This window comes from Centroberyx affinis, unplaced genomic scaffold (genome assembly GCF_046629955.1).
Source record: "Centroberyx affinis isolate AG114_WGS23_722 - 3 ecotype Tasmania unplaced genomic scaffold, CSIRO-AGI_Caff_v1 ptg002833l_1, whole genome shotgun sequence".
In the NCBI taxonomy this organism is placed as follows: Eukaryota; Metazoa; Chordata; class Actinopteri; order Beryciformes; family Berycidae; genus Centroberyx; species Centroberyx affinis.
The window spans coordinates 13891-28960 of NW_027280975.1; the positions used below are offsets into that span (position 1 = coordinate 13891).

At 41.4% G+C, this 15070-nt stretch overlaps 1 protein-coding gene across 1 annotated transcript in view; it reads right to left on the minus strand.

The window, feature by feature from the left end:
- Positions 1 to 15070, minus strand: part of tmeff1b (transmembrane protein with EGF-like and two follistatin-like domains 1b) — a 61203-nt gene that overhangs the window by 1998 nt on the left and 44135 nt on the right. Inside the window, exons 7-9 of the mRNA XM_071536146.1 lie at positions 8130 to 8189; positions 4614 to 4737; positions 1361 to 1522 (exon numbers count right to left, since the gene is read on the minus strand). Of these exons, the coding sequence (XP_071392247.1) occupies positions 1361 to 1522; positions 4614 to 4737; positions 8130 to 8189 (346 nt within the window). The remainder of the gene's footprint in view (positions 1 to 1360; positions 1523 to 4613; positions 4738 to 8129; positions 8190 to 15070) is intronic.

Consider the following 15070-nt stretch of genomic DNA (forward strand, 5'->3'; position numbering starts at 1 on the left):
AAAGGCTCGAGTTAGAAGTTCAATACGCCGGAAAACTCCCAGTAGCCTTGCTGTCAACAAGCAGCTAGTGAGATTTGCTCTAGCTCGGTGAGTATTAATTTCATTTTCATGCAGTGACTGGCTTGTTTTACTGTCAGATGGCTACAGTGAAAAGGGAATGATATTTCATTTTATTATGTCCTTGGAGTGATTGAATACTGGACTGCTGCCTGAGCGACAATGTGAGCGGTGCCTCGGGAGGAAAACCAGGCCAGCTCAAATACTATTGAATTCTCCTCGGCGTTAAGCCTCTCCCTCCTAAACTGTCACCGACAGCTCCATCCTCTCTCCTCTGCTGAACGTGATTCCGATAAGAAAGAGGAAATACATCACACCTACAGTTCATATGTGATGAGGGTATGGATGCTGCCTGAGGAAATGCAACAGGGGAAAGCAAACACTTAAAAAAAGGCAAATTCTTAGGCTGTGTTCACAACAAGCATGTTCTGATCGGTTTATCTGAACTCCACAGCGTTCCATCCTTTAGTTGGTTGGTTCATCCAGGTGAGAACAATGACCTTTGAACTCTGGTGGCACCAAATAACGGCACAGAGAGTCTCAGTCCTCTAACGCATTTCTATGTAAATGGAAAATAAACTGGAAACAAGAGAACTGCAGTGCGGTTTGCTAGGAGTGAGAACGTAATCTCAGAGAATTTTTTTAACCGAGATGAAGACTCTGGCCACCAGTTCCAGGTCTTTTGTCACATGGGTTTGAGATGTATTACACAGTACTAGAATTTATAACCTCCTCCTGTCCTCTCCTTGTCTCCTCTCCTGCTCTCCTCTCCTCATCTCCTCTCCTCCTGTCCTCTCCTTGTCTCCTCTCCTGCTCTCCTCTCCTTTCATCTCCTCCTCTCCTCTTTTCTCCTTGTCTCCTCCTCCTCTCCTCTCCTTGTCTCCTGTCCTCTCCTCCACTCCTCTCCTTGTCTCCTCCTCCTCTCCTCTCCTCTCCTTGTCTCCTCCTCCTCTCCTCTCCTTGTCTCCTGTCCTCTCCTCCACTCCTCTCCTTGTCTCCTCCTCTCCTCTCCTCCTCTCCTTGTCTCCTCCTCCTCTCCTTTCCTCTCCTCTCCGTGTTTCCTCTCCTCTTTCCTCTCCTCTCCTCTCTTCATCTCCTCTCCTTGTCTCCTGTCCTCTCTCCTCTCCTCTCCTGTCCTTGTCTCCTCTCCTCTCCTCTCCTTGTCTCCTGTCCTCTCCTCTCCTCTCCCCTCTCTCCTCTCCTGTCCTTGTCTCCTCTCCTCTCCTCTCCCTGTCTCCTCTCCTCCGTGAACATCTACCTGTTTCTGTATTGTTTTGCTAAGGATCTATCGCCGCTGCCTTACCTCGTGATGCACATCACCACGGCGACGATGATGGCGATCTGCACGGCGCCGATGATGGCGGCGATGAGGACGTAGTGCAGCTTCTGTCCGCTGGGAACGACGTAGAGGATGTTGAAGTCCTGAGGCTCTTCACACTGCGGACCCTTGTAGCCTGCGTCACACCTGTGTTACAGCCAGGAAGAGCTTGTTTCAGAAAGGGGTTACGTACGTTTTGGAAAACAAAATCGTAACCAGAAGTTTGCCATTCAATATCTTTAAAATCTAGAGGTTCTAATCTGTAAAAGTGTTCCCTGTGAGCAGTGGTGGAAGAAGTACTCTGATCCTTTACTTAAGTAAAAGTACCAATACAGCAATGTAAAAATACTCCATTACAAGTAAAAGTCCTGCATGAAAAATCCTACTTAAGTAAAAGTACAGAAGTATTAGCAGCAAAATGTAGTTAAAGTATTAAAGTAAAAGTAGTGGTTTGGTCCCTCTGACTGATATTTTATTATATATGACATCATTAGATTATTAATACTGAAGCATCAGTGTGTAAGCAGCATGTTACTGTTGTAGCTGCTGGAGGTGGAGCTAGTTTGAACTGCTTTATATACAGTTAGCTAGTTTAGTCCAGTGGTTCCCAACCTAGGGGTCGGGCCCCTCCAAAGGGTCACCGGATAAATCTGAGGGGTCGTGAGATGATTAATGGGAGAGGAAAGAAGAAAAAACAAAGCTCTGATACACAAATCTGTTTTCAGTTTTTGGACTTTTTCTCTAATCTTTGATTTTTGCTGAAATATTGGATCATTTGAACATTTATTGAAATGAAACCATGTGAGGTTTAGAGGGAAAAATCACTATTTGGTGGAGCTGTTAACAACTCATAGACATCTGAAATGTGACCCGACTACACACTGCTTTTTGTAAGACGTCAAAAGCCAAAAAGGTTGGAAACCACTGGTTTCATCTTTAACAATGTGTTGTATTTTAAAAGCTTGTTATATTATCCATTGTGTCAAATCTCCATCTGAAAAGTAACTAAAGCTGTCACATAAATGTAGTGGAGTAGAAAGTACAATATTTCCCTCTGAAATGTAGTGGAGTGGAAGTATAAAGTAGCATCAAATGGAAATACTCAAGTAAAGTACAAGTATCTAAAAATTGTACTTAAGTACAGTACTAGAGTAAATGAAATGAAATTCTCATCAGCTAACGTTGATCAGATTTGCGTGCTTCCTTGTTTCCTTACTGGTGTGATTTAGCTTCGTGAACACCAGTTCAAAATGGAGAAGTTCATTCCAGCCGTGCAAAGCTTCCCATTTCTCTACAACTTTTATAACAGGAATAAACATCTCAATAACGAAGGGTTTCATCAATCCCTGTGATCGATGGTAAGCTCTTAAATCACGTAGATTTGATTTTATTTTTTTTTATGTGTATTTTTTATTTGAATGCTACCTTATTAGTGCTTGCTAGCTAGCTACAGTATGTTAACTTAACAATGTAATGAATTGAAAGGCAATACCAAAGCAGCAAAGAATACTTAATATGCCTGATCAAAACTGTGTAGCTGCAGACTGCTACATAAATTCAATCGGAGCCTCTGGCCCCGCCCACAATCTGTCAGAAATTGAGCGACACATCGACTAAGTTGCTTGCAGTATGTACTTACTGTAGTCAACCAAGGACTTAAGTTCCCTCCCATCCTTTTAATAATAATTTGTTTTAATTTTATGCTATCAATAACTTGTGTTTGGTGGATGTCTCATTTTGGGGCTAGAGAGGCAGTGAGAACGCCGTCTGTGACTTTGCTTTGATTGGAGGGGAAGCGCTTTACATTTCCCACTTGATGGAATACAAAGTACCAGTCATGAAAACGGATGCTTTAAGTTTGATGGTCGTTTGATGTAAGAGGAGATTCCTTAAAAATGTATTATAAGGGTGGTTTCAGCCAAGCAATCAGATCGGTCAAAGACACGTTTCAACTGTGCGGATAATTCCCATTAAGCACGGCTAGCTGTGCTTTATGAAAAAATTAAACTGGCTCTTGTGGTAAATAGGGAGCTGGTTAGTGATTTTTCTTCTGTTCTTGATTCTAGTCTCATGTCTGAATTCTGTATATTGAAGAACAAAGTGCAGAAGCTTTGCTAGCGGTTGTAAGTCAGAATACCCAGGAGGCCTTTTGGCTGCATCACCACCGTTCACATAATCACAATAAAAAAAATCCCTCCTGGGTATTGTTGTTCAGTTATAAAAACACAAGACAAAGCATTACAATGATTATAATAAAATGCAATTAGATTTCAAATTACATTTGTTGCTTGTTAAATCTGAGGAAGGTTCACTTCACATGATCATTATTAAACATTTTGATGTATGTATAATGTACTTAAAGGCTTTTAGTGCTCTTATGTAGATTTGTATTTTTATAAATATATTACTGTTACACAGCCTTTAAGTTATATTTATGTTCTGCTGATTTGGCCTCAAAGGAGCCAGCAGTGCAAGTCTTAATTTAATCATAATAATATGGTTATTATGCACCTTATTTTTAACAGCATTGTAGCTTTTTGAGAGAGTGCAAGTGAGCACAGTTGTTATTATTATTAGAAGTACTAGTAGTAGTAGTAGTACTATTGTTAGTTGTAGTAGTAGTTATAGTAGCGGTATTAGTAGCAATAATAGTAGCAATGGTAGTAGTAATCGTAGTAGTAATAGTAGTAGTAATAGTAGCACTAGTAGTAGCAATAGTATTGTTAGTAGTAGTAGCAGTAGTAGTAGTAATAGTAGCAGCAGTAGTAGTAGTATTGTTAGTAGCAGTAGTCGTAGTAGCAATAGTATTAGTAATAGTAGTAGTAGTAGCATTGTTAGTAGCAGTAGTAGTAGCAGTAATAGTAGCAGCAGTAGTAGTAGTAGTAGTATTAGTAATAGTAGCAGTAGTAGTAGCAGTAGTATTGTTAGTAGTAGTAATAGTAGCAGCAGTAGTAGTAGTATTGTTAGTAGCAGTAGTCGTAGTAGCAATAGTATTAGTAATAGTAGTAGTAGTAGCATTGTTAGTAGCAGTAGTAGTAGCAGTAATAGTAGCAGCAGTAGTAGTAGTAGTAGTATTAGTAATAGTAGCAGTAGTAGTAGCAGTAGTATTGTTAGTAGCAGTAATAGTAGCAGTATTAGTAGTAGTTGATGTACTGACTGTATAATAACCACAGCAGTGAGGAGTCACATGACTCTGGTCTAATCTGGTCTAAGTCACAGTGGGTCCAGGCAGACTGACCTGCAGGTTGCTGTGTTGTACTTGATCTCACATTTCCCATGAACACAGAAGCCGGCGTAGCTGTCGGTGCAGGGGATCGGCTTCCCGGCGTAGAAGCCGTCTCCGTGGTCCAGGCCTTTGGTTTCTGATGAACACAGGACAGCAACATGATCCTTTAACAACATTGTTTTTATACTGTGGACCAGCAGTCCTGCTGTCTGGGGCTGCAAGATGGTTTCAGAGGGGAGTGTTGGTGTCATGAGTTGAGTCTGTTGTAAAATCATGAATATTTGCAGCCTCAAGTCTCTTTTCAATCATGAAGTAAGAAAAAGCATAATAAAAATAATGATTTGGTGTGTCAAGGCCTGTCTGGGCAGCATTAGTATCACTAGAGAACTGGCAGCATGTCGTTTTTACTGTGATTTCAATCCTGTGCAGATCCATATTATTTGTGATTATTACAGAGCAGGAGTCCTAGTTACCAGGCAGATAATCTGTTTTTCAGCACTCTGAAAAACTGTCCTCTGTCAATTCAAATACTGTCCGGACTGATGGTACATGATTGATAAAGTATAAATACTTTGCACGTAATGAAACACAGTCATTTGTGGGAGTAATAAAATAATACATCATGCCTTCATTAAAATCACTGCCAATGTAGTGCTACAATACTAATCCCGTCCATTGGGGCTAAAGTCAACTTTTCTGCATGTTTCTGGGGGGTTTCCAATAGGCATGGCTTTGATTTTGGGGAGTGTGAGCCAAAAAAAAGCTAAAAAAGCACTGATGGATCAAACCCTCCAAAATGTCAAATTTTCAAGAATATTAGATATTATATTTGAGAATCTGAGAAATTGTACAATTGGTTTTATAAGGATTTCATAAGCTCAAGAGTTATAGAATTTTCTCAACCAGCAGAATCCTTGAATTCAAGTAAAACACGAGGTTTTCACCGACCACAGCGAATGGTTTTAGCAGTGGATTATCTGGACGCTGTTACGGTAACCGTAGCATTAACTTATCCTGTTTCTCTTACAATGAGGCTAATCACTAAGAACGTTGCCATGATACCTTTGTTGTTAATTAGCAAAACCATAATTACAGATTCAAAAATGTGTCATTTTAATATTCTGGGAAACTTTCCAAGGCATTCCTCCAAAGACCCAAAGAGAGAGAGAATGACTTTTAGAAAAACATGAATGGACCAGAATTTGCTTTACAGCCCGTATTTATCCGGGTTTACCATGAGAGAGACGGTTTATGTGACATAATCTTTTAAATTATTATTAGCAGGAGTGTAGCAGTCCTTTGAGACATGCTTGTGATAAAAGGCTATATAAATAAATAAAATGATGAAGATAGTGTGGAAATCCAACCAATCCCTTCCCTCCTCAGCTCTTAGAGTGCGATCTCACCTCCAGCTGGTTTTCTTTGGTCTGAACCAGAGTGGAAGAGTTGACTTTGTTGTATTTGGTTCGTTTGGGTTCGCACTGACTATTTACAAGCCAACCAGGGCTGGCAAACAGAGGTCACATGACTCACAAGTAGCTTGTTTATTGGACAGAGTTTTGGCGACCTGTCATGCTGCCAGGTAAAAAATGTTGTCAGATATTTTACTCTTTTTGTAACTTTCCTTACTTTTCTGAAGTTCATACCAGTTAAAGAACACATTAAGAAATAGCTGAATATAAGCATCAGTCCAGACTTCATTTCGCATCTGGAGAGAAGATATTTCCCCAGAGAGATTTAGTCGGTGATGTCAACGCACAGAGTGAGTGGAGATAATAAAACCCTCTGGATTCTGTTTCATCTGCTCTTTGATCTGCGGCAGCTTCAAATCCAGCTTCTACACTGTGCAGCTGGGTGGGAAACACTGTAAAACACTGGGAAACATTGTAAAACACTACTGTAAAACATTGTAAAACACTGTAAAACTATAAAACACTAAGAAACTGTAAACCCGCTTTATTCCAGTCCATTAACCTGTCTGTTTACCTGTGGAAAAAATAAACTGTAGGGCTTAATGAAAAGTGTAGGGAGACTCTACTATCACATGATGTCAGGAGCTGGTGTCCTGCACTGTGTGTGTTGTAGTTAAACTATTTCCCCCTTGTGAGGACATTATGCATTAAGGAGATTTTCATTAAGCACTAACAGTATTATCCTGCGGCTCCGCTCCTCAGCAGGTTCACTCACAGGTTAACAACTGCAATAAGACCATTGTAAAGTGAAGTGTTGCCACCGGCTGCATTAACGGCAGGACAGTGGGTCTGCGGTGTGGCTGTGGAATCTCTACGGCTCCGCTGGGTAAAAGCCTCTTTATTTCTCGCTCGGACATAAAGTCTCCCGCTGAAAGAGTTTCACGACCCTTCACTGTTTAATGACAACAATACATGGAGGCTGTTCATCGGGGAAAAGGCTATTCTTTACAGGAATGTGGTTTTTACCCCAAGTTAAAACTTTAAAAGGAGAGCAAGAAAGTTGTAATTTCTAAAGGTTTTTCCTTCGTTAAATGATGCTGTGGAAGTTAGAACTTTAATTTCCTAGCAGTGGAGAAACGGGGCGATAAACGGATACAGCAAAGATAAAGACAATATACCGTATTTCCTCTAATATTGTCCCAGGCCTTTATTTACCTCAACTGCAGAGGGTACCAGGCCTTTATTGGAAGCAGGCTTATATTAGAGACAGGCCTTTATTTCTAATTCCCTCTGTTTGATAAGTATATTTGCTCATATTTTAGTACGAAGCCTCCTTGTTTTCTGATCTGTTTCTGTTGGGGTTCGTTAGGTAGCCGTTTTTTTGTTACCGCGACGCATTACCGATAATTACGGTAATGGACGACGGCACGCTCCGGAGACTTCCGCCGGCCGAGCCGTCTTGTGGCATACTGCCATCTTGTGGCACTTGTGCATTACTACAAACTACAGTTACATTATATAACAGGCACCAGGAGTTTACCGGTATCCACTGTTGTTTTTTCCTTTGTTTTTTTCCCCGGCCTGTATTTGGGGCCGGCCTTTATTTGTTTGTGTCGACCGCGGCCCCGGACATTATCGGAGACCCGGCTTTTATTGACTACCGGCCACTATTAGAGGAAATACGGTAAGTTGATTTAAGCAGAACAAGCAACAGTTAAATATTGATATGTGAAAGATAAGTTTGATCAGTTACAGCATGTCTGCAGGCTGTGCAGAACAGCAGCAGCAGAACATACTGAGACAAAGTAAAAATGAATGAAAAATATGTACGATATGGAAATATAGAACAAATATTGAGTGTATGCAATATGAAAAGAAAGTGATTTAAAAAATATATGCAATATATAACAAGTGAGAAAATATGGGAATATGAAAAGCAAAAAAAAAACTTTCACTACAGAAAGACATTTTCTGTAATACTTCTCTTTACCTCGTTGCTTTACATTTCATTTTCGTCCCTGTTGTATTTTCTTTCAACTCTCTTTTTTTGTAGCGCTCTGAGATTTGCTTTGAGGTTTTTTATTATTATTATTTTCATCACGTTGGACTTCCTTACCTAAAATGTCGGGTTTGAACGGACTGCCGTCGTCTTTCTTCCCCAGTTTCTCTTTATCCGCTGCAGAGGAAAGAGACGCTCAGGTTACATACATGTGCACACATATTTTACATACTTCATTTAAATACACACACACACACACACACACACACAGAGGCTGTTCAGCTTCTCAAGCCATCAGGATGACAGAAGATGAATATAATTGAAGAAAATAAGCCGTCACAACGTTCCTCTCATCTCTGAAAGGGAAACTGGAGAAGAAACCAGGAAGCTGAATCCCAAACGAGAAGAAGAAGGCAAAGTTTTTAAAAGCGTCACCGCCGACAACCGACTCATCACACACTGCAAGTCTGTCACTTTAAAACCTGAACACACTTCATGCCTCAGAGCCTCAGAGACAGTGTGTGTGTGTGTGTGAGAGAGAGTGTGTGTGTGTGTGACAATGAATATCCAGCCAAATAGTGTCCCGGGTTCAAATCCGTCCTGGGACCTTTGCTACAAAATGCTACCCCCCCCCCCCATCTTTGGTGCCAGGTGATGTCACCAGATCAGCCAATAGCAGATGGCCATTTCAGCAGCATGTTTTTTACCATTAGATGTCAGACTTTGCACAGGTTTGTTTGTTTGTTTGTTTGTTTGTTTGTCTGTCAGCAGGATTACGGAAAAACTACTGGCCCGATTTTCCTGAAACTTGGTGGAAGGGTGTAGCGTGGGCCAAGGAAGAACCCATTAAATTTTGGAGCGGATCCGACTCACGAACAAGCAATAACAGCACGAACCTTGTCTTGTCTTGTTACCAATAAAGCTTATTAGAATTAGAATTTGACTGTGTACAGCTAGCTGCTCCTTGAGTTTGAACGCCCAAAACACCCAAAGCAATCGTTCTGCAAGTTCAGAAACACTTCTGAAAAGCAGAACATGCATAACAACATCTAGATTAGAGCTGGGCGATATGGACAAAATCAAATATCACAATATTTTTGACCAAATACCTCGATATCGATATTGCGACAATATTGTAGGGATGACTATTGGTGCTTTCACAAAATATTTACACAATGAGATTTTTGATAAATAATCATCAGTAATGTGGATATAATGACTAAGTGGGTAAAGGCAAATAATAGAACAGCTAGAACAGTCTGGTAAGTTCAGAAAATGACATCACTTTACTGTAATGCAGCCTTTAAAACCAGGAAAAGACACTTATGACATATCACCATATTACGATATCCAAAATCGAAGACGATATCTAGTCTCATATCACGATATTGATATAATATCGATATATTGCCCAGCCCTAATCTAGATGATGGGGCCTCGTGTCTAAAATCAACCTACCAGCCTTTCTGTTACATGTGTTTTCCAGGTTTGCGTGTTTCTGAATTAGCAGCTTGGTTTCCTGTTCATGTTTTTCTTTGTCATTCTGCAGCTCTTTTTTTTCTTTCACTTCTTTTGCTTTGGGTGTTTTTGAATCTGAAGTCACAGTGCCCCCCCCCCCCCCCCGGCCCCCGTCCTGCCAGCCGGTCTGCAGGGTTTTACCTTCCAGAGCCGGGGGTTTGACTTCCTGTTTGCTGTCGGATTGTGTTTTGGTTGTAATCTGTTTATCTGCAGGACCGGAGCGGTGTGTGTGTGTTTGTGTGTGTGTGTGTGTGTGTGTGTGTGTGTGTGTGTTTACTCTACAGAACAGACTAAAGGAAGTGGAGGCTGTTGGAGGATGTTTACTCGCCGTCTGAGCCTCGCTGTGTTTGTCAGACTCGAGGTGGAGAGGGTCAATCTGTCTGAGAGGAGCTTTCCCTGTGTGTGTGTGTGTGTGTGTGTGTGTGTCTGTGTGTGTGTGTGTGTGTGAGAGAGAGAGAGAGAGAGAGGTGTGAGGTGTGTTACGGCGGTATTTCTCTGAAAACAGTCGACAGGCGGCTTCATCTTTTTGACGCAACGCCGCTCCCGTCTGCCTCGGCACCCGTGGGTGCAGCAGGAGGCTGGGTGCAGGGAATGCTAAGCAGCAGGCACACACACACACACACACACTCACACTGTTATACACTGGCATATAGAGGCAGAGACTCACACACAATGACAGACAAAGAGACAAACACTTATGCACACACACATACACACACACACAGACACTCTCATGCACACACAGAGAAACACATACACACACAATGTGGGTATGCACATGTACACACACACACAGTCACATGCACACATTCACACAACACATGCACAGAGAGACAGAGATACACACACACACACACACCTACATGCAGATCTTCTCACACACACACACACACACACACACACACAGAGAGACACTCTCATCCATTTTTAATGCTCCATCATTCCTGGGGAAATATTGACAGAGCCTCTCTCTCTCTCTCTCTCTCTCTCCTTCTCTCTCTCCTGTTAGTTTTTGATGTTGCAACTCATCCGCTCCCTCTCTCTCTCTCTCTCTCTCTCTCTCTCTCTCTCTCTCTCTCTCTTTCCCCGTCTTTCTCTCGCTCTCTCTCTCTCCCCCCCCCCCCCCTCTCCCCCCCTCCTCCTCCTCTCTGCAGACAGTGAGTCAGACTGTTGGATGTCGGATGTGTCGCTCTGCTGTGAAATAGCGTTTGCATTCATTACACAGTTGAGCCTCTTATTGCTTTGATATGTAAAGCACCGCACCGTATCACACCGTATCACACCGTATCACACCGGCCCACCGAACCGCCACAGAACCACCACAGAACCACCACAGAACCACCACAGAACCACCACAGAACCACCACACGCATCTTCATCGAGACGCCATGGAGAAACGCCTCAGCTGGACCAGAATGCTGATGGGAATATTAGACTGAGGAGAGCGTGTTGGCAGAAGAATAACTAACTGCTGAAATGATTAGTCAATTAGTTGATCGACAGGAAATTAATCCATTATAGTCATTTAGTCGTTTATCAAGTAAAAATACCAAACATTTGCTGGTTGCAGATTCACAAACGCTAAGATTTGCTGCTTTTCTCTGTTTCATATCATTATAATATGAGATATATATTATACTTTGGGTTTTCTGGCTGCTGGTCAGACTGAGGAAAAAATTTTAAGAATCACTCTGGACTCTGGGAACTTGTGATGGGCATTTGCCATTATGTTTATAAACTAAATCATTAATCAGTTAATCTAAAAAGAATCGATAGATTAATCGATAATGAAGATAATCAGTTGCCGATTACTCTGAAACTCGTCTTGCGTCTCCTGGATGTGGAATTCAAATCCTGGAGATAAATTGAAATATTCTGAAATGAAGAGTTTCCTTCCAAAATGAGACGAGGCTCTGCTGGCATGACAGAACAAAGTATTATCAAATATTCAATCAATGAAGTTATTAGCTATCGTGAGGAACCTGCTGACAGAACAGTAACATGAAGTAAACCATTTGCTTTATTATAAGTATTGAGCAAATGAACATTAGGTCATTTTTAAAACTCGAAGTCGGTCCGCACAGCTTCCTGATCCATGAAGCAGGAAGACACCGTGGGAAATGGGAAAATAAATAAAGAAAAATAAAGAAAAACGGAAATTAGACTTATTATTTCGTTTTGGTTTCCTTGTTTATTAGATTTTCTGTTTCGAGCTGAAAACAGGAAAACAAACATCAGTTTTCAATTTTTGGTGCATACAGGAAAACAGAAAAACGAAATATTGACTTGTTCTTTCGTTTTTCATTTGCCAGACTGAATGGAATAACTGAATGATCGGATGATACACAGACCCAGAAGTTTTATTGTGAAAAATGTTTTCTCGGTTTTGGCCTCGACACAGAAATTAAAAACATTGGTGGCACCTAGAATAGAACAGAAACCTACTTTGAGTTTTATGGAAAAAAAAAAAATTATTACCTGAAGTTCAGCTGCTCACTATTTAAACTCATAATTACTTTTTCATCTTGTCAGCTAATTTCAATGTCATAATATTCACCTGTTTAACAATAAATGGACAAAAAAGTCACAAAAAAATATTTTCTAGTATTTTCATATCTAAATCCCATTACTTCAAAGGTGCTGGGTGTGAACGCAGCCTAAAACTCTCTTTTTTTCAGTTTTGAGCTGAATTAATTTACTCAGAAACAGTTTATTTCAGTTCTGGGGGTGAAATCCTTCAGATCCTGATCGATTGGGGGTTTTTGTTTTCGAGAGCCACACCTTCTCTCTCTGATCTGTTCTCTTCATGATCCAGGCGGGAGGCGCTGGCCCGTCGCCCGGAGGAGGAGGAGCAGGAGGACGGAGGGCAGGTGCTCTTCACCTCAGGGTGCTTCATACCCCCCCCCCCCCCCCCTCTCCATCCCTCCATCCCCCTCCCTCTGAGCCAATCGGACGCTTTGTCACCGTTCCACCTTACAGCCTTAACAGCTGACAAGAAATCCATAACTCGTCTCCTCGGTTGCCGTCTGCCGCCTCGTCCCGCAGCCCGTTCTGAGTCTATCAGGCGAAATCAAATCTGCGAAGACGCACTTTGAGGATGTTACTTGGAAGGCTTCTGAAACGGCTCGGGGGTGTTTGGCACCGCCGACCAGAAGCCTCCCAGAAACATCAGGCGGCAAACCGAGACTGCAAATGAGGCTCTCCACCCCCCCCCCCCCCACCACCCTCCCCTCCCCTCCACCCGCCAGCCTGCCCGACAAAAAAGTCACGGAGCGTCAGATCAGACGCCGCCGCCAGCCTGACTCATCTCCTCTCCGTTTTTTTTTTGTTTTTTTTTTCTCCCCTCGTTAAGAGGAAACACACGAGGTGACGGCAACTTCAGTCACTGCTGAGGAAGAGGGATCTGGAGGCATGACAGGGTTTATTTTTTTTACGGGTTATTATGGTTGATGATCTTGAAGGGTTAGGGTTAGGGTTATGGGGCTTTCACACCAGAAGCGGCAGTGTGTATATTTGTAGAGTATAAGCTGTAATCTGGGTCGGCTACAGAAACATATTTTTTTTACCTTTCCAGATGCACTAACGGAGTCATCAGCAGTTTAATAAACTATTCCAACAGCCTATGGGTTCGTTTTCTGTAAATAGTCCGTTTTAAATGGATTAAATAGATTTACTAATGACATGAATAATGTGCTAAGTTAACGCTTTAGGTCTTAACATCGTTCAAAGCAGCTGAAATAATTAAACAATGACGCTATCTAGGCTTCTTCTGAATGTGTAAATAACGCAATATAATTTTTCTAACCTGGTATCCCCGTCCTTTCGGATATTATCTGCCATGCCTGTGACTTTTTGGCCAGGTTCCGGTATGTTTTTAATGTGGTGTCTCGTAGAGGTCAGCGTGTCTGGGGGTTAAAGTTCAATATAGGTGAACTTTGGGCGCAGGGTCAGGGTCAGGGTCAGGGTCAGGGTTAACCCATCTTGTCCTGTCACAGTGTCTGTAAAGGTCCAGCGCAGTGAGAATCACGTTTCTCAATTTCTTTTAATTTAACAAAGGAGCCGTTAATGTAAAGTTACTCAAATTATTCTAACTGTCAGCATTGTGGAAATTTGAAAAACTCTCCATCTGATTTCAACAGAACCAAACAGTTTTAGAATTCCAATCTACTTTGTGGTATTAATGATGTCACACACACACCCATTTTTTTTTAACAAAGGCTCTGATTGGTCGACAGTATGCATAGTTAATGAGCTGCCCCACAGTCTGTCAGACAGTGGCCAGCCGGCTACTTGCCAAACTAGCCAAAATCTACATGCCTCCATTGTTGCTGGGTGCCGAGTTGAAGAAAATACAGCCATTTGAAATTCTGTAGTGTTGTGGTAAAAACAGACTCCAGTACCCACAATGCCTTGCACGGCAATCATGGAACTCAGTGAATTTGTTGTGACGCTGCAGTTAAGCTGTTCATTGCTGCTAGCTGCTAGATTCTCATCTTTCCTTCTTAACCAACTGACTCTCAAAACGTTCTGTTGCTGTTTGATGTGTATGACTGGTCGGGCGATCCCTATTTTCTTTCATTTTTTCACTTCCTTTCCTCACCTACCTCACTTCCTTTACCTCACTTCCTTTCCTCATCACTAATTGGCTCGTTTCACCCTTTGTCACCCCTCATTTACCTGACTGAGTTCACCCGATCACTCCTTATTTAAAGTTTATCTTACTCTTTAGTTCTTATCCTATGTCCATGTTAGTTTAACTGAGAACTTTATTTATCCTTATTTCTTTAAGATGGACATGTGAGACTAATTTGACCTATTGTGTTAAGTTTTAATCTTGTATTTGTTTTCTTTCAGATTCAAAAGCCCATGTGAGTTTTTTTCTTCCTTTATGCTCATAAATGCAATTCCTTTGATTTTGGAGAAATTAAACCTTTTGTTCAGAGGCTTGGAGCTTCCTGGCTTTATTTCCATGCGTTCTGATCCGATGCCCACGATGATAGTCACCTTTTCTTTCTGAACCTCCTAATTTACAACCGCTAACTCTGACGTGGCTTCATGGCTTTGTGTCAGACGAGGAGCTTCTTCTTCTTCACCGGAGGAGGAAACGATCAGAGCTCAGACCAACCGGCTGCAGAACTGAAGTGTTTCATGTTGTGAGTCTTTTTCTTGTCCAGGGACAGATTCTAGGAGACAGGTTTTTTTTTTTCAAGCTCCAACCAGATATTGAAAATATTGTTAATATTTATCTTGGTATGGCAGCTTTTCTTTATTATGGAGCTTTAGCGAAGGTTCAGTCTGGAAGATTATAGTGGGAAAGTAACTAAGTACATTTACTCGAATACTGTACTTTAGTACAATTTTGAGGTACTTGTACTTTACTTGAGTATTACCATTTTATGCTACTTTATACTTCTACTCCACTACATTTCAGAGGGAAATATTGTACTTTTTACTCCACTACCTTTATTTGATAACTTAAGTTACTAGTTACTTTGCAGATTCAGATTATTAATACAAAATATAATCAACTAATAAATTGT